This window comes from Pipistrellus kuhlii, unplaced genomic scaffold (genome assembly GCF_014108245.1).
Source record: "Pipistrellus kuhlii isolate mPipKuh1 unplaced genomic scaffold, mPipKuh1.p scaffold_m20_p_5, whole genome shotgun sequence".
NCBI classification, from domain to species: Eukaryota; Metazoa; Chordata; class Mammalia; order Chiroptera; family Vespertilionidae; genus Pipistrellus; species Pipistrellus kuhlii.
Genome location: NW_023425551.1, coordinates 78268937 through 78292739, shown reverse-complemented (window position 1 = coordinate 78292739; position 23803 = coordinate 78268937). Strand labels below are relative to the sequence as shown.

The 23803-nt window shown below is 42.1% G+C and overlaps 1 protein-coding gene and 1 pseudogene across 2 annotated transcripts in view; one reads left to right on the top strand and one right to left on the bottom strand.

Annotated features, from left to right (window-relative positions):
- The first annotated feature begins 2611 nt into the window (after positions 1-2611).
- ZFAND3 (zinc finger AN1-type containing 3) overlaps positions 2612-23803 on the top strand; it is a 246361-nt gene continuing 225169 nt past the window's right edge. Inside the window, exon 1 of one of the 2 annotated variants that reach the window (XM_036414405.2) lies at positions 2612-2808. In XM_036414405.2, coding sequence (XP_036270298.1) covers positions 2738-2808 — 71 coding nt within the window. In that variant the 5' untranslated portion in view covers positions 2612-2737. The remainder of the gene's footprint in view (positions 2809-23803) is intronic. The other variant, XM_036414404.2, reaches the window with a different exon arrangement.
- On the bottom strand, positions 19258-19382 carry LOC118706242 (annotated as a pseudogene).

The window sequence follows — 23803 nt, the reverse complement described above, 5'->3', positions numbered from 1 at the left end:
GTAACATTTGGTAATAAAATTAACACCGGGAATACCCTGAGCCTCTTGTATCCCCACTGGGTTGGCTATTTCTAAAAGTCAGTCCTTTCGGAGCTCGGTTTTGTGTGGAGACAAATGTAAATTTCCAGGTATGGTATAATGAGATTATGTGGGCAGAGGAAGGAGGGACCATTTCTGCCTTGTCAGGCTATGGAAGACACTGAATAAGTGACGTGTGGCTAAAGTAAGAGTGTGCTGGGCAAGAATGAGGAAGGGCAGTTGGGGCAGAAGGGAATGGGGGGACAAGGCCTTAGGAAATACTGGGCACTCCACAAATGCTTGTTAAATTGAATACATGGCAAACAGACAGGTAGGCAAGCAGTTTGTAAGATGACAATCACCTTTTATATTAAAGTACCCTTTTTATTTAGGGTTTCCCTTTCAATATAGAAAATTATGTTGTCAATAGTCTACTTAATCTTAGTTTGTTAAACTCATAGGCTGTGAGTCTTCCACAAATGTGGCAATTTTATGTCAGTTTAAGTGAAGATTTCAGGGCAGTATGAGTTCAGTGAGCGAGTGCTAGGTGTGCGGTATGGCTTCATCCACACTTTTGACAAATATTTATTGAAGGTTTGTGAAAATTCACAAAGTTGAAACTAAATATTTATCCCAAATAAACCAGCACTCACATTTGGGGGGTGATTCAGCATTAAATGGTTTTACTTTTCACTCACAATCATTTGTCTTCATCATCAATAGCATCTTTAGGAAGAGGCTAAATGTGACCCTTGCTCTTTAGATGCCAAAAGAAGCCACATCAACGTAAACAAGTCCACAGAATATGCACTAACAGAACACGTGTTAATAAAATCGATCTGGTGTCCCCACAGGGTCGGGGTACACAGCAGCTATTTTTAAAAGCCAGCAAACCTTTCTTCCTGGAAGTATCAGGGGCTTAGAAGTTCACCCATAAGGACCTCAGCTGTGGGTCAACTCTCCAGGAAGTCTGGTGCAAGTTTCCTCCGGGTGGAAATGAGTCACCAACAATCGCCTTCAGATTACGTTTGGCTGGAGCTCAGAATGAGTTCAGAACACAAAACACGCAGAGAGCAACAGGACTCATTTCGTAGTGGTTCATACTTCTTTGGTCACTTATCAATTTCCATCACTGACATAAATGATGTAGCTCCCTTTCAAAATCCGAACATGTCCACTCCAAGAGGAAAACAGGTCCTCCTAGCCTAGGTTTAGAGCACATGTGTCAAACACAAGGCCCGCGGGCCAAATCCGTCCCGCCAGGCCTTGCAATGTGGCCCGCACCGCGCTGTCATCACTGCACTCCACTGCGTTTCCATCACAATGACAGTTTATGACTGTTCAGTAAACCATTCGGCCCGCGATTTAGGCTGGATTTTAGATTTTGGCCCCTTCTCTGATTGAGTTCGACACCCCTAGTTTAGAGAATGGACTTAATGTCTCTGAGGCTAGGGGGCCCTAGAGGGCATGGGTTCTGACCTGGACACAACTCTCCGGCCCCGCCCTCGTTGGGACGGAGGAGAGGAGGGACACTTCCCTAAGTTCATTACTGCCAAGAGGAGGCCAGGTCCTCGAGTGGAACTGGAAGGGTGGGTCGGATGTGGGGGGGCCTGGGAAGAGAGATTTCCAGGGGGCTGGAACTTTGCGCAGAAAAACCAACGGGCATTGCCCAGGGCCGGGAGCGGCCAATCCCGGGACCTCTCCGGCAGCTGAAGACCCCCGGCCATCCCAGGAAGACCGAGGCCCACTTCCGGGTTCGGAAGCGCTGCCTCCCGGCCCCTCCCCGCACCCAGTTACGGGGTCTCCGGGCGCATGCGCAGCGCTCGGCCGCCGCTCTGGGACCGGCCCAACTTACCCTAAACAACCACGCCGCTCCCCTCCCTCCCGTTTGGGGCATACCATTCCCGTGTGTGGGGGGCAACGCGCCCCCAAGTAATCAGGGGTCGGCTGCCCTTTTTCAGACGTAGGAATGGGGGAAGGTAGGTTTGCCTCAGATTTTAAAAAAGTCCCCAAAATAAGAAAGCCTTAGGCCTGTCGCCCAGTGAAAGCCTCCCTCCCGGCCCCAAGCGCTTCCTTTGAGGAGCTGAACAAAGTGGCACGCCCGCCTCCCAGCTGATCAGCTGCTGGGCTTTGGCGGCGGCTCTCCCGGGCGAGACCATTGTGACTTCTTGGGAGGGGTGCGCGCGTGAGGGAGGGCGGGGGAGGGGCGGCCATTGTCCGGTCAGCGCAGCCTCCGGGGGAGGGGAGGGCGAGCGGGACCTGGAGCTTCACTGAGGCCGCTGCTACGCCGGAGCCGGCGGGGGCCTCGGGTCCTTCCCAGCGCGGCCACACAGGACATCGCTGTGGCTGGGAGCGGCGGCGGGAGCTGCCGAGGGCGCCGGGCTTCCCCTCCGGCCCCTCTCCCCGCGGGGCCTCGGCTCGCCCGCACGCCCCTCCTCCTCGACTCCCCTCCCACTCCGCTGCGCGCCTCCCCGAGCTCCCCCCACCCCCCGGCCCCGCAGGCCCAGTGGTGCGGCCCGCCTCCAGCTGACCGGCCTGGAATCCCGGTTCGGAGCCCCGGACTCGCGCCCGCCCGCGCGCCCGCTCCCTCCCCCTCCCCCCGCCCCGAGCCCCCCACAGTCGCCGCCGCCGCCGCCGCCTCCTCCGAGCGGGGCCCAGGCCCAGCCGCCGCCACCGCTGCCGCCGCCGAGCTCCGCCGCCGCCGCCGCCGCCGAGCACCATGGGAGACGCCGGGAGCGAGCGCAGCAAAGCGCCCAGCCTGCCGCCCCGCTGCCCCTGCGGCTTCTGGGGGTGAGTACCCGGCCGGCGGGGCGGGCGGGGGCCGGGGCGCGGGCGCGGGGGGGCCTCCCGGGCCGGCCTGGGCCGGGGAGGCCCGAGCCCTGGGGGCTGGGCTCCGGCGGGGCCTACGGGGAGGAGGCAGGGCCGAGGCCGGGGAGGGGTGCCGGGTGGGGCTGGGGCTGGGGCTGGGGCTGGGGGTGGGCCCGGGCCCCCGAGTGCGCTGCCACCCTCCGTGATTCTCCTGCCCGAGGCCGGGGCCGACCGGGAAGGCCCAGGCCCCGGGTGAGGGGGGCAGGGCAGCGGGCAGGGGTGTGGGGGCGGCTGGGTGCCCCCTTTCCTGGGCATGTGGAGCTAGCCCTTGTCCCCCCTCTCTTCCCTCCCCTTGGTGTGAATTTGTGCCCAGGCTCCAGGAGGGTATTTCCTCTGACTTTTTCACCTCCCCTCCTCCCTGTGCCCCAGAGACTTGCATCATCACTTCCTAAATTATATCCCAGTGCCCCATTTGCTTTTAGGAAGCTGTTCACACGTCACCCATTTGTAAAGATCAGAATCCAGGCTGAGGTGAAGTTTTAAGACAGTGGAGGCCTCACCTTTATGTAAAATACATTTCAGAAGATCTATAAAACTTCCTTGCCAAAAAGAAAAGAAAACAAAACACAAAAACACCCCCAAAACAATCTCAAGTCAGCCTGGCTTGGGGACTTGAGGGCCAATTGGTTCAAATTCCCTTTTCTCCCCATTAAACAAACAAACAAAAAACCCCAATAAAAATATTCACATTGGCCAGCCAATATTATTACTTGGTCATTCTGTTTTAGTGTTGAAAAATGTGAAAAATGTTTAAGCTGAGCCCTTGAGTTTGAGAGCTTGCCACGTTTCTTACCTAACAGGTGCCTCGGTGGTACCTGAGGACTCTGGTTCCGCTCTAAGGAAACGGAGACCCCAAAGGCCAGCTTTTGTGATTGAGACCTTTTTTGTTTCTTTCCCAAAGACTCAGTTTATCTGGAGGTGCATAGAGGCAGTAAGGAAAGGATTATTTCTGGGGAGGACATCTTGGGAAGATGTATTTTATCTCTCTGAACCTAGGAATGGTTAAGGTGGAAATGAAGGCAGTGATTTTGGGAGTGCAGAGAAAGATTATGGACTGTATCTTAATGTAGATTTCCGTGAACTTTGTCAAATCCGAGGGTTATGATGAAATAGAGTCTTGTCTTCTCATCTTTCTGCCTTTTATCTAAAGTTTCCCAGTTGGAAGGACATACGTAAAAAGTAAGTTTGTGACATTACCAAAGGTTCTGAAGATGTGAAAACATTTTAGGTTTTATAGTCTTCTTTTTTGGTTTGAAAATAATAATTGGATTATTTGCTAAGGGCTATCTTGGATAGTCTAACTCCTTCAAGGACCTTAGAAAATCTTATCTATTTACTTAGATAGATGAGGAAGGAGGCTTAAAGAGGGTGGGTAACTTGCCCCTTGCATACAGGGAGTTCAGTGTTGAGCTGGTGAACTCTTTAGAGTGCTTAGTACCATCCTGTTTATGACATCAGTCTGCAGCCATGGAAAACTCGGGTGTCACAAGCCTCAGATTGTAACTCATTAGGAGGAGACGTGGCTCAAAGGAGTTGCCAATGGCAATGAATGCCCAGTATATATCAAAGTTCTATTTCCTGGCAACATGTTTTTATGTTCTTTGGGCCATTGTCATGAGTGGAGCCCTTATTGAAAGACTTATATCAAGACTTAAAAATTAAGGAATTGGAGTAGCCCTTTCCCCTTTTTTCCCCTTTAGACTGCAGAATTCTTTGTAATGCCAAGAGTTTGGTAGTAGCAAAGTGGGATAGTTAGGCTGATGCCATACTTGGCCTATATAAGCAATCAGGACTTCTTTCTTGATACTTTCAGTCTGAAATGTTGGACTGCAATTTGCCTAACGGGAGTAGTGACCACAAAACTAACATTTTTTATGATGAAAAGTGCTCTTTTTAATACGTAATGTTTTAACCTTTCCTAAAGGTGTTTGTAGGCATCTGTGTAGTTTGCATTTTATACCAAAGTATAATGAAATTACTGCCTAGTTTCCATCGTATCTTAACTGACTTTGAACTTTTCTTTATTGCATGATGACATATTATGTTCACTAAACTTAGAATATATTAAAAAATTTTTTCATTGTTTAAAGTTTTACATGTCTCCTTTTTTCCTTGATTGTTAAAACTTGAGTGCCTTTGATATAGGGGACCAAGGGGCCCTGGCCCCATTCCTTGGAGCGGGGAGCATAGAAAAGTAGTGACAGTTACAGTACGATGTGGGCGGTAGAGGAAGGAGCCTGGAGGAGGTGACACCAGCCTAGTCCCGTAGGAAAGGATGGAAGTAGGGAGAAGAGTGTTTCAGGCAGGGGAATAGCATTGGTGAAGGCCTGGACGTGGGAGAGCACTACACATTTGAGGAACTGGAAGTTCATTGGAGTCGATTGGTAGAAGGTGAGGCTTAGATGGTGAGAGCAGTTGATAATGCAGGGCTCCAAAGGCGATGCTTATGACTTTGGACTTTCATCCTGATGCTTTTATCCTTAGGACAAAACATTGCAGAACATTGAGCGGGTAGTGATGTGATTTCCTTTAATGTGAAAAATTATTGGATCATCTTGAAAGTCACCTGGGTGTGTGGCTATGGTTTGTGAGTCTGTATGACTATGACGTATTATGTATATTAGTGGGGTGTTGCCAGACTAACAAAAGACTTATCAGGAGGAGTAATACGGGGCAGTGATGCTGGTGGCCTGTACTGGTTTAGTGGCCAGGAGGAGGGAGAGAAATAGATATGAAAGCTGTTCAGGAGGTATCTCTTGCCTTTTCCTTTCACAAAAATGACGGTGTGTCTAAAAACTTCAGTCAGCATTGCACTCTGGGAGCTGTAGGTCTGTAAAGTCAGCTAGCCAGAGCCCACACCCAGTGCTTTGCAGAGAAGCCTCACTGCAGAATGTTCTGGCACCAACAAACTAAAGGCATTTCCTTTAGGATTGCTTTTTTTTCTCCAGTGCCTTAGGCTGCAGGACTTGCTGTACAGCATTGTCCAGCCAGGACACCCATCAGTTGGGTGTCGGTTCAATAGAGCTCTGGGGTCTTTCTGTGGGGACACAATTAGAAAGGAGAATGCCAAGAGGGGCATATGATGCAAATGTGTTAGTGCTTAGAACACAAAGTTTCTAGTTCTCTCCCTCTTGGTTTATATTGTGTAAGTAGTGACCACAAACATATGTAGGATAAAATGTTCATAATTTTTGAACCATTTTATAGAGAGGCCATCTTTCCATTGGAAAACTTTGCTATCTTGTTGAAAATGTACCTGTTTATAAAACTTGGAGGTTGTGCCGAAACCGGTTTGGCTCAGTGGATAGAGTGTCGGCCTGTGGACTGAAGGGTCCCAGGTTTGATTCAGGTCAAGGGCATGTACCTTGATTGTGGGCACATCCCCAGTGGGGAGTGTGCAGGAGGCGGCTGGTCAGTGATTCTCATGGATGTTTGTAACTCTCTGATCCTCTCTCTTTCTCTCTGTAAAAAATCAATAAAATATATTAAAAAAACAAAACAAAACTTGGAGGTTGTTTGCATAATAATGCAATGTTTTTAGGGTTAATGACCATAAACACCCCCCCTCCCCCCCAGAGACTTAAAACTTTTGGTGAAATATGAACATTTTCTTATGTATTTTAGGTAATCAGTACTTATGCAAAATACATAGCAATTTATAATTGCCAAATATGGAATGACATAATTAGTACTTTTTCTTTAGTTGAAATATACACTTTTAAACTATACAGAAAAAACACTTTTAAACTATACAGATATAAGTGATATTAGTTGAAGGTACTTTTCAAATTGTTTAGATGTTTAAAATGTACTGAGACACGAGGCTTTTTCAGATATTTTCAAAAGTTGTTGATAGAGCAGATTTAGAATATTGTAAAAAAGACAGGAAGAAGATTAAGACAAAAAGAATATACTGAGTGTATTATAGGATAATTGATAGGATGTTTAGGTAGGTTGAGGAAAGATGGATTTTTTTTCTCTCATTCTTAATGTTTATAAAAATCAATTACTATTATTAATACTTTGCTTTTCATTTGGAGACAATCTATCACAATGTAATTTTATGAAAACTTTGGAAAGTACTATTTCTTCTGTAAATAAGTTTAGACAAATGTTCAGTCTGGTATTAGGGAGTAATGGAGTATTTAAATATGGAATTTATTGGGTAAACTGTGAATTGTTTTGATAAAAAAAGCCTTCTAATGAATCATTTCATAAAAAATATTAGGCCAATATATATTTTTTAGGGAAATACATTTTATTGGTATTTCACCTTTGTGATCTATTCTGTTGAAGCATTGTACTTACTAGATATGCTAGATAATTGATATATTTTAATTGATTATGTATGTATGTATGTATTTATTTATAGAATGGAGCACTGCTTGCTTTTTTGTTTCATTTTTCCCCATCACCATTTATCCACTCTATGCCCTCTTTCATCTCCACCCACCCTCTCCCCCCTAATCATCACAGTGTAGTCCATGAGTTCTTTTATTTATTTAAAAATTTTTTTTATTGATTTCATAGAGGAAGGGAGAGAGACAGAAATACCAACTATGAGAGAAAACCACTGACCTGCTGCTTCCTGCACCCCCGCACTGGGGACTGAGCCAGCAAACCCAGTCATGGGTCCTTGACTGGAATTGAACCTGGGACCCTTCAGTCTGCAGGCTGATGCTCTATCCACTGATAGAAACCGGCTTTTTCTCTCAATCCTTCTACCCCCAACGTCACCAAGAGCTGTCTGCCTGTTCTTTTATCTATGAGTCTGTTTCTAGATAATAGATGTATTTCAAATAAAGATAGGGTTATGTAGAGATCAATAGTCTTTTCCCACAAATTCTGTTCCTGAAATGGTTACTAGTAGAAAGTTGATTGAACATATACTTCGTTTATTCCATTTTACTTTTGGAAATCACAAGATAATTGAGAGTTACTTTAAATAGAATTTACATACATATCTATATACCTATTTTCTCTTTCTTCTGAGCCTAGTCTTTGGGAATTAATATTGATCTCTGTTTCTGTCAGTTTGTGAGTCATCTGGCTAGTGTCCTTGGCTCCTAAGCAGTGTGTAGCGCTCACATTTAGTTTGATTCCTCAGTCTCTGTCTCTTAATTGGAACATGTTGCCACACTTCAGCCAGCTTAACCTGGGCTTTCAAGTTTGTGGGACACAGCATGAATCACTAGTTAATCGGAATGTTCATTCCAATGATGTCACTAATTATCCCTTGATTATACAAACCCCTTAAACATTCTCTCAAAAACAAAGCAGCTTGTTTGTGCAGTTTTTCTTTTCATCTTTGAGTTTTGTGTGCACCTGAAGATACAACATGATTTAAATGAACTATTCACTGTCAATATTTATCTACTTGCTCTGTTTTCTTTATTACATTTGAGGTGTCCAGAAAATAGGACATTTGCCTCTTTTATGTGATGGAATACAGGGAGACAATAAAAAAAAAAGAAAAAAGAAAACATGGTCTTTATCTATTATCAATACATTGGTTTGACGTAGTAACTTTTTAGAGTTATATCCAGTTAACATATATCCATATTTGGCTCTTCTGGTATTATCCTTTTTTCCTTCCCAGTCACCTTTTTCCTCCGAAAAAGAGAAGAACCCAGTAGTTTAAATCATACAGAAAAGTTTTGACTAAAAATTTTAAGAATAATCCTTAATGGTATTAAAATTAACATTGGTTTTCACAAATTAACTTCTTTTCCTAGCTGGAAAAATTAGAGGGTTAAAATTTTTTTGAAATGAATAAAGTCCATTAAAAAAAAAAAACCTTAATGTATTAAATGTTATTGACAGAGTAGAGTGAGAATATAATTTGGATTTTTTGTTAGGTTATAAGGAGGTTGAATCTTTGCAAAGTGATGCAAAGTTTTGAAATCCTGTAATAATCATAATTTAAGTTGAGGTTAAAAATTCTTTTTTCTTTTAAAAAAAATCCTTACTTGAGACTATTTCCATTGATTTTGGATAGAGATGGAGGGAGGGAAAGAAAAACAAACATGGGATTGCCTACCATCTGCTTCCTGACTGGGGATGGAACCTGCAGCCTAGGTCTGTGCCCTGACTGGGAATTGAACGTGTAACCTTTGGTGTAGGCAGGGTAGGGGAAGACATGCCAACGAACAAAGCCACATAGAGGAAGCAACTGGTCACAGCTCAACACTTTAATAATTTTAGTGAAACACTTAAAAAATCATGCAGATTCAGGCTGATTGGATAGGACTTTGTGCCAGAGTGGTTTGCAAAAGAGGACCTTCTTCCCAATTAGGTGGATGATACTGATGTCACTCATTTCTGTTAGAGGCTTTGAGAAACAGGCTGATTCTACTTTGGGCTGGGTCCCTACATAACAAGATTACATTGCTGAATGAGATATTTAGGCACAAGGAAGAACTTTCCTGTATGTGTTAAGTGTGGAAGAGAGGTTAAGCACCTTTATTTAAAGTGTTTATTGTTCAGAATCTAAGACCCTATTATAGAATTATGCTGTCCAGCTTGGTAGCCACCAGCTAAATGTAGCAATTTAAAATCATACTAATTAAAATTAAAAATAATGATTCAATTCTTCAGTCACACTAGCTACTACATTTTAAGTACTCACTAGCTCAAGAACTAGTGACTATTGAGGAACACAGATATAGAACACTTCATTCTCCCAGAATGTTCTGTTAGTCAGTTCTAGAATGTTGTCCAGATAGGGTATTCAAGATTATTTTCGTCCCAGTTTTTTGAGATATAATTAACATTCAATCTTATTTTCTTGTGAGTGCTCCAGATCCTGTTTTCTTATATTTTGAAAATGAGGGACTTGTTTAATTTTAACTGTTTCTTTCCAATTCTAACATGATATTTTATTTACTTTGGGGAAGCAATGCTATTGTTAACCCATATTACAGGGAAATGCTCCTTTGATCACTTTTGGGAATTAAAATTGCAGTACCAATGAGTCTATAATTTGAACATTTCTTTCATGTTCCCTTTTGAGTCAATCATATTTGCTCTTTTCTACACACTACTTAACTGGTAATTTCAAAGGTCTATGAAGGGAGATGTTGGACTAATAGAGAATCGTGTTCTTTTTTCCCTGTGATTTTTATAGAGGAATGATATGTGTTTTCACAAATGTAAGTTTTACATGGCAGCTGTAGATATGTGATTGGGAATAAGTGCATTAGATTTCCTGGAAAATTTAAGCCTCTAAACATTTAAGAGGAAGATGGGAGTGTATTGGAGCATCCAGCAGCAGGGGACAAAACCAGAGTGGTCTGTGACGTACCAGGCTGAGGGAATGGCACAGATGAATGGCAGTGACAGGGGTCGGAACCGCAAGTAGTGATGGACATCTGAGGTTGTGGCTTCAGCTGCTAACCGGAGGAAGGAAAAATGCCGTCGGAAGAAGATGCATTACTAGCTAACACCAGTTGTTCATTCAGCTGTACCAGATGTCTTGTAGGCAGGTGCTACTATAATAGTATTTTGTGTTAGGGCAAAAGAATGTCCCGGGAGAGGTCATTGATGCAGCTTGCTGCCAGTCTGGCCTCGGGCGAGGAGTGCAGAGCACACCACAATATTTTGTGTTTCAAGTTTGTGGACAGACTTTATTTAAGCCTCATTGCTGCCTCATCGTGAATGACCTGGTAAACGGTGAGGCTGGTGGTGATGTACGTGGGACCTTTTGAGGAGTGCCTTTTCTCATTTATTTCTGCTGCAGTAGAGTGATGTGTAGTAAAAGCTGGTGATGTCTTATCTATTTCTTATACGCTGGTAAGCTGAAGTGCATTTATATAAAGTAATCATACTGTCAGCCACATTTCCTAAAAGAATTAATTGACCATTCAAAAGTACGCCTCCTGCAGTCAGGTTCTTGGGCCAGGCATTTGATTTCTCTTACATGCTTGCATTGGTAGCATTCCTGAACAACCTATGAGGTTTCTGTAGCTTATGGTTCTTACTAGAGTGGGAGCAAGAATTTGTAGACTACAGATTGGGTGGAGGACTTAACATTCTATGCATTCTAAGTCTCTGCCTTTTTCAGTCCATCATTTTTCTTCTTATTTATTTATTTATTTTAGAGAGAGAGAGAGAGAGGAAGGGGTTTCACTTATTTATGCATTCATTGGTTGTTTTTTTCTTCTTAATCTTTACCTGAGGATATGTGCTTATCAATTTGAGAAAAAGAGTAAGATAAACACATATCGATTTGAGAGAGACATTAATGTATGCACCCTGACTGGGGATCGAACCCACAACCTAGGTGTGAACCCTGACCTGGAATCGAACCCGAAACCTTTTGGTGTATGGGAGGACACTCCAACAAACTGAGCCACCTGGCAGGGCTCCTTGGTTGTTTTTTGTGTGTCCCTGATAGGGGATGGAACCTACAACCTTGGAGTATCAGGATGAGGCTTTAACCAACTGAGCTACCTGGCCAGGGCCTCAGGACATTACTTTTCAAGTTTCAACCCTTTCTAGGGTGTTTTACATGGATAAATGTGCTGGCAAAGTTATCTTCTGAAAGAATTTTTTCCACCCGACATATGAATGAAACACTAGGCCAACTGAATAATACACTCATTCTTAAACTGGCCAGAAGTGTATTATCAGCAAGAAACAAAAAAATAAGCTTCAGGTGTGGAGAATGTGTGGTATATTTCAGTGTGAGTTGTTTCTAGATTTATGATCTCTTGTTTTCTGTCCTGGGGGGGAGGGCATGGATGGTATTTTATCTTTTTCAGATGCCGCTGAAATCCAGAAAACCAGGTTTTTCAAGTCTTTGTATGTCTGCTGGATATGAAACTTTGCATATAGTGTATACAAAATCTTCAGTGTGTATGGCTTTACGCAGTTTTTATCTAGTTTGCTTTTTCCTTTTAACATGACACAAAGCTGTGCTACTCATCTTTAAAAATAAAGGGGTGTTCTTGGATGTTGATCAACAAAAATGCTTGCTTAGGGCAACTTGTATTATTTTGTTGTGGCTAGGTCATTGCTAATCAGCTCTGCCTGTTATCCATATTGTCCTTCCCCCTCCTCCCTAGTACTATAGTACTTTCAAGATGTATCCAAACTGTGCATTTTATTTGTGAGGCAAATCTTTTTTCTTCAGTGCATATTGGGCAGGATGTAATCAAGGAACAGTTGCTGTGACTTAAGCAATAAAGATATCTTGAGTGAAATGTGGAGTATTGCATGGTGTATTTAGGGTTTATAATATAATCTCAATAATATCAGTATGGATTAATTTATAAAATGATAGCTACAGTAAAACCTGTTCTGAAAGTATATGTTCTTAGAGACTGCATGGTTTTATCCTTTGTTTTGAACTTGTTAGTGACTAGATATTCTTATCCCATAGTTTGAAAGCCCTCTGTATTTACTTGAATAATTTTTGTTGTAGATAAATTAGATAGTTATATATTGTTTGTGTTTTTGGTTGGGGCTAGGGACAGGAATAATGAACATGTTGGTTTTGTGTTTAAACTTGAGTACAAAAAGTCACTGGACAGGTCTGTATCAGACATCAGATATGGAGATGAGTTAGAAGTGTTAAGGACACAAGAGGATGGTCAAGGGGAAGACGAGTTTGAGGGGGATGTAGATAGGGAAATGTGGATTGGAAGTGGGGTGGTAATTGAAAATGCTTTGTGGTCACCAGCTTCTGGTTAAAGTATGAGAGGTGGCCACATCTTAAGGGCTAATGAAACTAATATAAAAAGGTGGTGGGTGAGATTAAAGAAAACATTATGTATTGAGGTGTGGGTAGAGTGTGAGTCCTGTGGAGTCTTACAGGGAAGTGTTAAAGATCATAGGATCAGAGCCTGGCTGATTTGTCTTGGCGTGGCGCAGTGGTTGTGTGTTGACCTATGAAGTAGGAGGTCACAGTTCAGAGCACTTGCCCGGGATGCAGGCTCGGTCCCCAGTAGGGGGCATGCAGGAGGCAGATGATCAGCGATTCTCTCTCATCATTGATGTTTCTATCTCTCTCTCTCCCTCTCCCTTCCTCTCTGCAATCAGTAAAAACATTACAAAAAAACCTAATTTAAAAAGATCATAGGATGAGAGCTATGGTGCAATTCCATAATGGAAATGGCAGAGCTTTCAGCAAAAGCCCCCTGGGAAGTTTTAACCTGCGCCCAGATATGAGCTTTTGACCAGGAATCAAACCCTTGACCCTCTTGTGCATGGCCCTAATCACTGAGCACCCTGGCCAGGGCTAAACACTTTTTTCTATCCACGGACTATAGGGCCAATAGACCCTACATATAGCAACCCTGAGTGAATGCTGTGGAAGAAGAGCTGAGAATAAATGTAGGCAGAAACTTGGGTATTTTAGTTCACTTGGGCTGCTATAATAAAATATACTGGGTGGTTTATAAACAACAGGAGTTTATTTCTCACAATTATAGAGGCTGAAAGTCCCAAGTTTATGGTACCAGCAGGTTTGGTGTTTGATGAGAGCCTCCTTCCCTTCCATGCTGTCTTTTCACTGTAACCTCATATGATGGAAGGGATAAGGGACCTCTCTCCAGCCGCTTTTATAAGGGTACTCTGCCTCCCAAGGCCCATCTTCAAACTCCATCATATTGGGCATTAGGATTCAACATAGAAATTTAGGGGGTGGGCACAAACATTTCAGTCCATAGCACTGGAGTAGTGAGGATGGAGAGTTCGAGAACTTGAGTATAAGAGCAGAGACAGATCGGATGAAAGATGGGATGGAGGGAGGTGGAAAGGAGAAGAGCGGCAGCAGGATTTCTTTCTTTCTTTTTTTTAAAATATATTTTATTGATTTTACACAGAGAGGAATTGAGAGGGACAGAGAGCTAGAAATGTCGATGAGAGAGAAACATCAACCAGCCGCCTCTTGCACGTCCCCCACAGGGGATGTGCCCGCAACCAAGGTACATGCCCCTGACCGGAATCGTCCGCAGGCCGACGCTCTATCCACTGAGCCAAACCAGTCCCGGCGGCAGCAGGATTTCTGACATGGCAACTGGGTGAAAGATGGTGTCATTTATTCCTAAATCCAAAGTGAAATTGTAGAAGCAACCACTAATGCCATCTGTCAGTGGAGTAGAGTATTGTTGGGTAGACAAAAGTTTATACTTTGTAAGTTTTAAGTTGAGGTGATTGTGTCTAGAAAACGATGAGTGGGAAGAGATGACTAACTTTAGTCAGGTTGAGTATATTTTTTTGGTGAATTAGGTAGCATGTCAATGTACTTTTATATCCTTTTTAATTTAGACTTTTATTGAAGTGTTGTGTACATAGTGAAAAATGCATACATCTTAAAAATATAGCGAAATGAATTTTCATAAAATGAATATGTAACTGGCACCTGTATCAAGAAATGGCATTCCAGACCTCTAACAAACCTTCCTCCTATCCTCTTCAGTCACTGCCCTCTTCCTCAAGGGTAATCACTATCTTGACTGCTGACATCATTGTTTACCTTACATATTTTTCTTCTTAGATCTTCCTTCCATTTTTTAATTGAGGCATAATTAGTTTACTGCACATTTCAAATGTATATACTTTGATCAATTGAAAAATATTTTTAGCCTTAACCAGTTTGGCTCAGTGGATAGAGCATTGGCCTGCAAACTCAAGGGTCGCAGGTTTGATTCTGGTCAAGGGCATGTACCTTGGTTGCGGGCACATGCCTAGTAGGCAATGTGCAGGAGGTAGCTGATGGATGTTTCTCATCGATGTTTCTAACTCTCTATCCCTCTCCCTTTTTCCTCTCTGTAAAAAGTAAAATATGTGTAAAAAAGAAAGAAAAAAAGTATTTTTAGAGCAACATTACATTCACAGCAACATTGAATAGGAGATAAAGAGTTCTCCTACAGGCCTATCTCTATACATAAACAGCTTCCCTCACTATGAACATTCCCTACCAGAATGGTTCAATTTGTTACTGCCAGTGAATGTGCATTAACACATCAAAGTCCATAGTTGAAAATAGGGTTCACTGGCCCTGGCTGGCATGGCTCAGTTGGTTGAATGTCCTCCCATGTAACTAAAGATTGCTGGTTCAATTCCCAGTGAGGGCACATACCTAGTTGCAGGCTCGATCCTGGGTTCCTGTGTAGCCAGCCGACTCAGTTTCTCCCTCTCCCTTCCCCGACTCTAAAAAAGTATATATTAAAAAAAACAAAAACAGTATTCACTTCTAGTGTTGTACATTCTATAGGTTTTGACAAATGTATAATGGCATGTATCCAACATTACAGTATCATACAAAATGGGTTAACTGTCCTAAAATATTCATATTCGTACTCTCTCGCAATCACTGATCTTTTTACTAATCTCCATGGTTTTGCTCTTTTTGGAATATCATAATGGTTGGAATAATACAATATGTAGCCTTTTCAGATTGGCTTTTTTTACTTAGTTAATGCACTTAAGGTTTCACGATGTCTTTTCATGGCTTGATAGTTCATTTCTCTTTAGCACTGAACATAGATACTCCATTGTTTGGGTGTAGTGCAATTTATCAGTTCACATGCTGAAGGACATCTTGGTTGTGTTCAAGTTTTGGCAATTCTGACTAAAGCTGCTCTACGTATTCACGTGCAGGTTTTTGTGTGGGCATAAGTTCTCAACTTGGTAAACCAAGGATTGTGATTGTTGGATTGTATAAGAGTGTGTTTAGTTTTGTGAGAAACTGCCAAACTGTTTCCCATTTTTCATTCCCACCAGCAATGAATGAGAGTTTGTATTGCTTCACATCCTTACCAGCATCTGGTGTTGTCATTGGTTTGCACCTTAGCCATTTTAAAGGGCTTGTAGTGGTTTCTCATTTTAATTTGCCTGTTCTTTAATGATAAATGATGTTGTACATCTTTTCAGATGCTTCTTTGCCATCTGTACATCTTTTATGAGGTGTCTGTTCAGGTCTTTTGCCTATTTTTAATTGAGCTTTTTTTCTAATTATATTTTAAAAGTTCTTTGTATATTTGATTATCAGATGTCTTTATTAATATTTTTTTCCCCCAGTCTGTAGCTTATTTTCTCATTCTCAAGTTTGACGGATTTTTATGTACAAATTGAAATACCATCTACCCAGATTGTCATATAGGCTGTCCACTTTCGGCACCTCTACTAAGATTTCCTTGTGCCTTATCCCAGTTAATACTCCCAACTTATTCTGGCTTCTATCACCATAAGAGTAGTTTTGCTTGTTTTTAAATTTTATGCACTAGTAAATGGAATCGTTATATTTACTCTTTGTGTTTAGCTTCTTCTCCTTCAGCATTATGGCTATGAGCTTCATGTACATTTTTGTAGAGGGGTAATGATTTTTTACTGGTATGTGGTATTCTATTGTATGATATAACTTATCTGTTCTGCTTTTCAAAGTTTTTTTGTTTGTTTGGGGGTATTATGAATAATGCTGCAGTGAATATTCTTGCATGTATCTTTTGATGGACATAGCACTCATTTCTTTAGGGTATATACCCAGCAGTAGAATTGTTGGGTTATAAGGTGTATGTTTATAGTTTAGATTTAATAGGTGTTGCCGGTTTTCTAAAGTGGTTGTATCAGTTCACACTCCCACCACCAGTATGAGAGCTATGGTTATTCCACATCTTTATCAATACTTGATATTGTTTGTTTCTTTCATCTTTGTGTATAGAGTTATTGCTTTGTGATTTTAATTTCCCTGTTGAAATTAGTAAAATGTATATGAAATGGGAAGTCTGGCCAGTGGAGGTGAGCACTGTGCTCACTTCCACCCCAGTGTCAGCGGAATGACATCTGCTGGAAGACCTACCCCTGGGTCTGAGAGGCTGGCCTTGGACAAGGGATGGGGGGGCGCAACCTCAGGTCCTTGGCTCGGCCTTAGGTCCCGTGGTGTGAGGGTGTGACAACCATTTGCATATTACGCTATTATTATATCGGACTAGAGGTCCGGTGCATGAAATTAGTGCACTGGGAGCGGGGAGGGTCCCTCAGCCAAGCCTGCCCCCTCTGACAGACTGGGAGCCCTCAGGAGATGTTCTACTGACAGGAGCGGGCCTAAGCCGCAGTCTGGCCTTCCTCTGCGGGAGGTGACTGGACTGATCAGGGGAAGGCGCCAGCCCCATCACCCTGCTGCTGCTGTCACTGTCACAGCCACCAAGGTGTTTTCATCAACATGGACTCCAGTCCCTTCACCATGAAAAAAATGGCAACTTTCTTTAGGCATTTTCAAGATGTGTCTTTCATAGGATATGGCATTTCTTTCTATTTTATCCTCACCTGAGGATATGTTTCCATTGCTTTTTAGAGAGCTTGGAAGAGAGAGGGAAAGACAGAGAGAAACATCAATGTGAGAGGGATACTTTGATTGGTTGCCTCCTGCGTGACCCCTGGCCAGGGAGGAGCCTGCAACTTAGGTACATGACTTTGATCAGAATCGAACCCAGGCCCTGCGATCAGCAGGCCGAGGCTCTATCCACTGAGCCAAACTGGCTAGGGGAAGATATGACATTTCTTAGCCCCTCCAGCAACAGACCTTAGTTTTTCCTCCAGGATTGTGGTGGAAAAACCCTAGATCACCTTGTTGGGTTCTTATAACTCAAGTTACCAAGAACACTGTGAGAGGCAGCTTACAGGGAGGTTAGCCAGTGAGTCTTCAGAAAAGGTGTTTCCTCTGCAGTGCATGCACAGAGGACCCCCTGCATTGTGTCCACAGGGCTTCAGTCCACTGGGCTGGGGGGGCCGCTTACAGCAACCTGCGACCCAGGACCCTTGCTGGCTTCCCCCCAGCTGCCTGCAGGTATCTGGGATCTGGCCAGCTTACCTAGGGCCCTGGCTTTGTCAGGAAGGACATCAGGAAAGTCGTTCGGCTGTCCACTCTAATTACCATATTACCCTTACATTATTATAGATGTTTGTCTAGTTTTTATAGAACTCTTTCTCATTTATCAGTGTGTTTTGTATCTTAACCTGTGTATCTGTAATTTTTTATGATGGAAGGAAGCTGAATTGGAGTATTTGGGTTTAGTAAAGAGAATAACTTGAATTTGAGATCATAGAACTTTAGTAAATCTTTTAGAAGAAATATTGGTAGTTGGAATTTGTTGAACCTTTGTTTCTTTTAGGAAATTTGATAAACAGGGTTGGGAAGGGCTCCTTGAAGTGCTTACAGATAACAGTGAGTTCTCAATACTTAATGATACATGGGCGAATCCTGTGATAATTTCATAACCTTGTAGTTTTCCTTGTGGTGATTTCCTTTCCTCTTTGGTACTTTATTTGACATTAATAATCAGAAGCAGAGTGAAATGTTGGGTATTTCATCTTTTCCTTATCTGTGTGAAAGCTGGAGCTGTGATGGAATTTCTTAGGAGCAAGGAATTCGTCTAATGAGAAGAGGCTAGAGATGAGGATAGTTTATGAAAACTTCTGATGTGATTTGGTGCTGCTATTTTATATACATCCAACCATTTTGCCAATTTTCATGGGGATGGGAGAAGAGAATATGAAAAATGGTTTCCAAGAAGACCTATTCTAGCACAGAGATGCTGAGGTATAAGAATTCTCAAACTGCCGAAGCCGGTTTGGCTCAGTGGTAGAGCTTCGGTCTGCGGATTGACAGGTCCCAGGTTCGATTCCAGTCAAGGGCATGTACATTGGTTGCTGGCATATCCCCGGTAGGGGGTGTGCAAGAGGCAGCTGATCGATGTTTCTCTCTCATTGACATTTCTAGCTCTCTATCTCTCTCCCTTCCTCTCTGTAAAAAATCAATAAAATATAAAAAAAAAAGAATTCTCAAACTATTTTCCTTTTACCTAGTGGTCTGCAAAGCTTGAAAGAAGGAAGTCAAAGCAATTTCAAGGCCGTTCTCCCCTTGTTGAGCACTGTGCTGAGTGGGAGTGCCACACTGCGGAAGCATGTGGCTGGTGGGTGAGAAAGAGATGCAAGCTAGTGCATAGGTTCTACTCATTTTTTAAAAAAAATATATTTCATTGATTTTCCACAGAGAGGAAGGGAGAGGGACAGAGAGCCAAAAACGTCGATAAGAAACATTGACCAGCTGCCTCCTGCACACGCCCCCACTGGGGATGTGCCCACAACCAATGTACATGCCCTTGACTGGAATCGAACCCGGACTCTTCAGTCCGCAGACCGACGCTCTATCCACTGAGCCAAACCGGTCTCGGCAGGTTCTACTCATTGTTAAAAAAAAGTACCATTTGGGGGCTGACATCCTCCTTCATTCGATGCAAGCATAGCTAAAAAATGCATTTGCTATCATCCTTAATGTACCAAAAAGTCATTTAAAGTTTTTTAGGGCTCCAGTGTTTTACTCTTTATTTCAAATGAAATACCTCTCCCCCCCGCCCCCTCTCACCCCAATGTGTCCCCATTCACACTGCAGACCAGGGAGAGGGCTAGGGCTGAGGTGTATATGGGTGGCTTTACTCTGCCTCCTGTATAGTCAGTATAAGAACACAGCCTGGGATAAGAACTGGGAGCCAGGAAATACATTAAAAAAAATTTTTTTTAAAGTATTGCATGCTTATTTCAAGCAGTTCATAGTTGTGTAAAGCATAAAATTGTCTGTTACTCCACTCTTTCCCTTAATGTATCATTAAGTGTTAAGAATTCTCTGTTATCTTTGTAGTCATCTCCTCCTACTTTCTGGAGATGACTACTTCTTGGTATCTAACCTTTTAGGCCAAAGGGTTTCTTTGGTGTAAAGAATAAATGTATAACTTTGGTATCATGTTTGATATTTATAACCTTTTCTTATGGAACTTGACTGACATTTTTTTTGGCAGTTTGTATTTCTTAAGAAGAAGTAGGACACTTCGGACTTTTTATGCTCTGAGAGTTATTCTGTTCAAAACCTATCCCAAAAAGTCACAACTCCTGTGCTATTTCCTTTCTTAACTGAAACAGCATTTTGGCCATAGATGTGATGAAAGGCCTGAAAGCTGGAGCTGTGATCTGGTGGCTTTTCTAGTTATCTGTTGCTTCTTAACAAACACTCTAAAATGTAGGGTCATAAAAACAATGATCGTTTGTCATGGTGGCCAGGCTCAGCTGGAAACCGCATAGCACTTCCGCTGTATTCTCCAGTCAGAGCTGTCACACAGCTGTTCAGATTCATGAGGAGGGGATGTAGACTCCTCAATGAGAGGAGTAGTAGCAGAGGCAGTCTTGGGAGGGAGAGGTAACTGAATTATAGAATACTCTTTTTTCACTCATTTTTTTAAGAAAACTTCCTTTTTGAAATTTACCATGCCTGATCACAGCTCCAAAGTAAACTTATTTTGTTGTTATAAATAGGTAAATATGAGTAATACTTGGTTATGGAAAAGTTTTTAATGATGCAGATTAAAAAAAAAAACAACTCTAGAAGAATGGCAGATTTCCTAGTCGCTCTTCTTCCCAAGGAAGCATATATACATAGCTTATTCTTTTCATAACTAACTTGTTATGTTGCTTTTCTTTCTGAGGAGGACTGTGATAATTTCAAGAATTTAAGAAAATGGTTTCTGACGCAGGCTGATAATATTATTGTATGTGTATTACAATACAATATGAGCCAAGTATGTCGATTTCCACTCCCTCAAGAGACTTACTAGGCCAAACTTATTCCTTCCCTGTAACTCAGTCTACTCTAAACAGTATCCTCTTAGAGACTGGGAAGTGTTTTGGGAAGTGATGAAGTATGGTTTGAAACCAGCATTATTTACAATTTTTCCACTTATTTATCTTGCTTATTCTTCAAAATGCTTACCTTTCAGAAGTTTATGGTGAGGTTTTTCTTTTTCTGGTTAGATTTTAAAAATGAAACAAATTTTGAAATTTGTTTTAGAATTTGAACTTTCCTATATTCTGGGGTGTGTTCTTTCACCTCTGTACTTATGCTCTTGCAATTTCCTCTGTTACAATATATTTCCCATCACCTATCTAAGACCATTATTAAATATCTGTTAAACTTTTTCTGATCCTGTAATAAACTAGAGGCCTGGTGCATGAAATTTGCACTGGAGGGAGGAGATGTCACTCATCTCAGCCTGCACCCTCTCTAATCTGGAACCCCTCAAAGGATGTCTGCTTGCCGGTTTAGGCCTGATCATGCAGGGATTGGGCGTAAACCAGCAGTCAGACATCCCTCACAATCTGGGACTGCTGGCTGCCTGATTGCCCCTAACCACTCTGCCTGCTTGGCTGCCTGATTGCCCCTAACCACTCTGCTTGCCAGCCTGGTCAGCTCCTAACCACTCCCCTCCCGGCCTCATTGATACCTAACTTCTCTGCCAGCCCGATCACCCCCAGGTGCTCTCCCCTGCAGGCCCAGTTGCCCCCAACTGTCCTCCCCTGCAGGCCTGGTCACCCCCAACTGCCCTTCCCTGCCATCCATCTTGTGATGACGAGGGAGCGACCATCTTGTGATGTGAGGGCATGAGGGTCAATTTGCATATTACTTATTACTCTTTTATTAGTATAGATATGACCATAATTAAATTCTTGGCTTTACTAAAATAATTTATTTTTCTGGTGGTACATTAACCAGAGAGTTAATTTGCAACAGTTTGATTTAATATTATCCTTTGAAAATGTATTGAATGTGAAAGTTTCTTTTTATGTTTTTATTATCTTTTGAGACTAACAAATAAGTTTTAACTGTATAAAGTTATTTGCCCAAGTTGACAAGTGCTAATAAATCTTTAGTTAGCTTCATACTGGGTGGAATACTCTTATTAATATTAGACAGTCAGCATTATAGACACAGAAAGTGATTAGAGTGATTATTTTCTCAATTCTCTGTAGTATGGTACATAATTAGTATTCTAGATGATAGAGAAGTTAATCTATCACATTCAAAGGATGCCTTAAGAATTAGGTTGACAACTATTGCCCACAATTAAATCAAGCTAAAGAACCAAGACTTTTTAAAAAATAAGAATGGTTTTGAAAAAAAAAATTTTCTGTGAAAATTATATGACGTTCAAATTTCATTGTCTAAACATAGTTTTATTGGAACACAGTCACATTCATTTACTTAACTGTTGACAGCTGCTTTCGAGTGCCAGAATTGAGTAGTTGTGACAGAAAGACCATATGTTCTGAAAAGCCTAAAATATTTGTGAAAAAGGTTTTGCCAACTTCTTCCTTAGGACATTAGTGCTTAATTTTGTCCTGTGGAACTACAGTTGAGAAAAGCCAGGACTACTAGTGAAGACACCTGTTTGAGTGCAGTAGCATCCTTTGTATAATATTTATGGGGGGGGGGGCGGGCAGTGTGTATCAACTCCTTTGGGAATTTGATCCTCTTTGTTGCTCTGGAATGATGTTCTGTTTCACTTGGCTTTGACAGTTGATGCCTGGATTGGGCACCCAGGTTTTATTTTGTTCTAACATGCTGAGTTTGACTAATCCATTGTATTTGACACTTTGAAAAGCACTTTTAAATGGCTTACATTGAGAGTTGCTTTTGAGAAGCTACTAGTTGGAAATTCTAAACAGGACAGATTGAGGCCAGGTAAAGCCTGTAGGTGCCTGTTAGGCAGCAGTGAAGTAAAAAAATCACCTGCTGTCAACACCAGGCAATTTTATTATCATTTTCACTTTTAAATAAATGGAGAATCATTAGATTCCTGGAGCTGCAGCATTCAATGGGAAAATGAGTAGTCTGCCTCTGTGGAATATTTCCTTTGTCTCTGTAGATTCATCATAAATCAGTGTTTGCTAACCTCTTTTTGACTTTGGTTAAAAATTGTATCTCTGGCAAGTTTTTGATTAGAACATGCAGAAACAGAACTGCTTAAATTGTCATGACTTAAACTAGCCACGTAACTTTTAATCTGGAGAGGGAGTTGTCTATTCGATAGTTTAGAAAGTGACTGAGTTTATCCGTGAAGAACTGGGGGGAAAAATCCACAAAAAACAAGAGGGATGTGTTTGCTGCCTTAATGCTAGTAGTTTTATATTATATGAAGCCATACACAATTATAGAAAGGGATAAGAGAATTATTGAGAAAGCTGTTGACTTCTTTTTTTAAGTTTCTGTTTTGTATGGAACTTTTAAACTTTGATCTAGCTTTGACAAGTGGGGTTCTTCAACATTGTTTTCCTTTAGAAGTAGATCTTTAAATAAAAAATAAACTCCAAGGTTTGACAGAATCTTCTGGCACATCAGCCAATAGTGTTGTGTTTTTCAGTTAATTGAAATAAACTGCCTTGCAAGTTGAGATGAATTAGCTCAGAATCTACATTCTTACTGCCCTTCTGCAGCAGTAGCCGATGGCTAGAAAGATGGTGGGTGGAGAGGTGGGAGTGCAGGTGCATCACATCTCACATCCGAGGGCCAGAGCTCTCCTTTTTGAGTTGCTTTGTGCTACTTCTTTTCTCCTTTTGTCTTACCCCACCCATTTTTTGGTGATGTTGGGTAGTAAGTAATTTATGAACACTTATAATCCCCAAATTATTTGCTTCATTTAGTAATTTATACCTATGCTGTTAGTATTTTGATTTTAAAAACTTTACCAGGTTTAAGATGAAATAGAGTTGTGATGATAGTCAGAAAATGTCCTGAAGGATAGTTGATGGACTTAAAATTTGACTTAAGTGCATTGTGGGAGGGATTATGATGGTCCTTAGGAAAGAATGAGTAATGAGGCTTTGTGGGCTCTGTCACCCGCTCCCTTTTTTTCCATAGTCTTATCAAGGTATGGATTCTTTCTCTGCCTTATCCCTTTCTCTCTGCCCTGTTCTCCTTCTCGGTGCTGCCACTATTGTCTGCTGCAGGTACCTGTAAGATGGCTGTGTTGTGTGTAAGCAATAAGTTGAGCAATGGATCAATAGAGAGAACACTAGAGGCCCAGCGCACGGAATTTGTGCACGGTTGCGGTTCCTGGGCCTGTCCTGTGATCTGGGCCATCTTCCA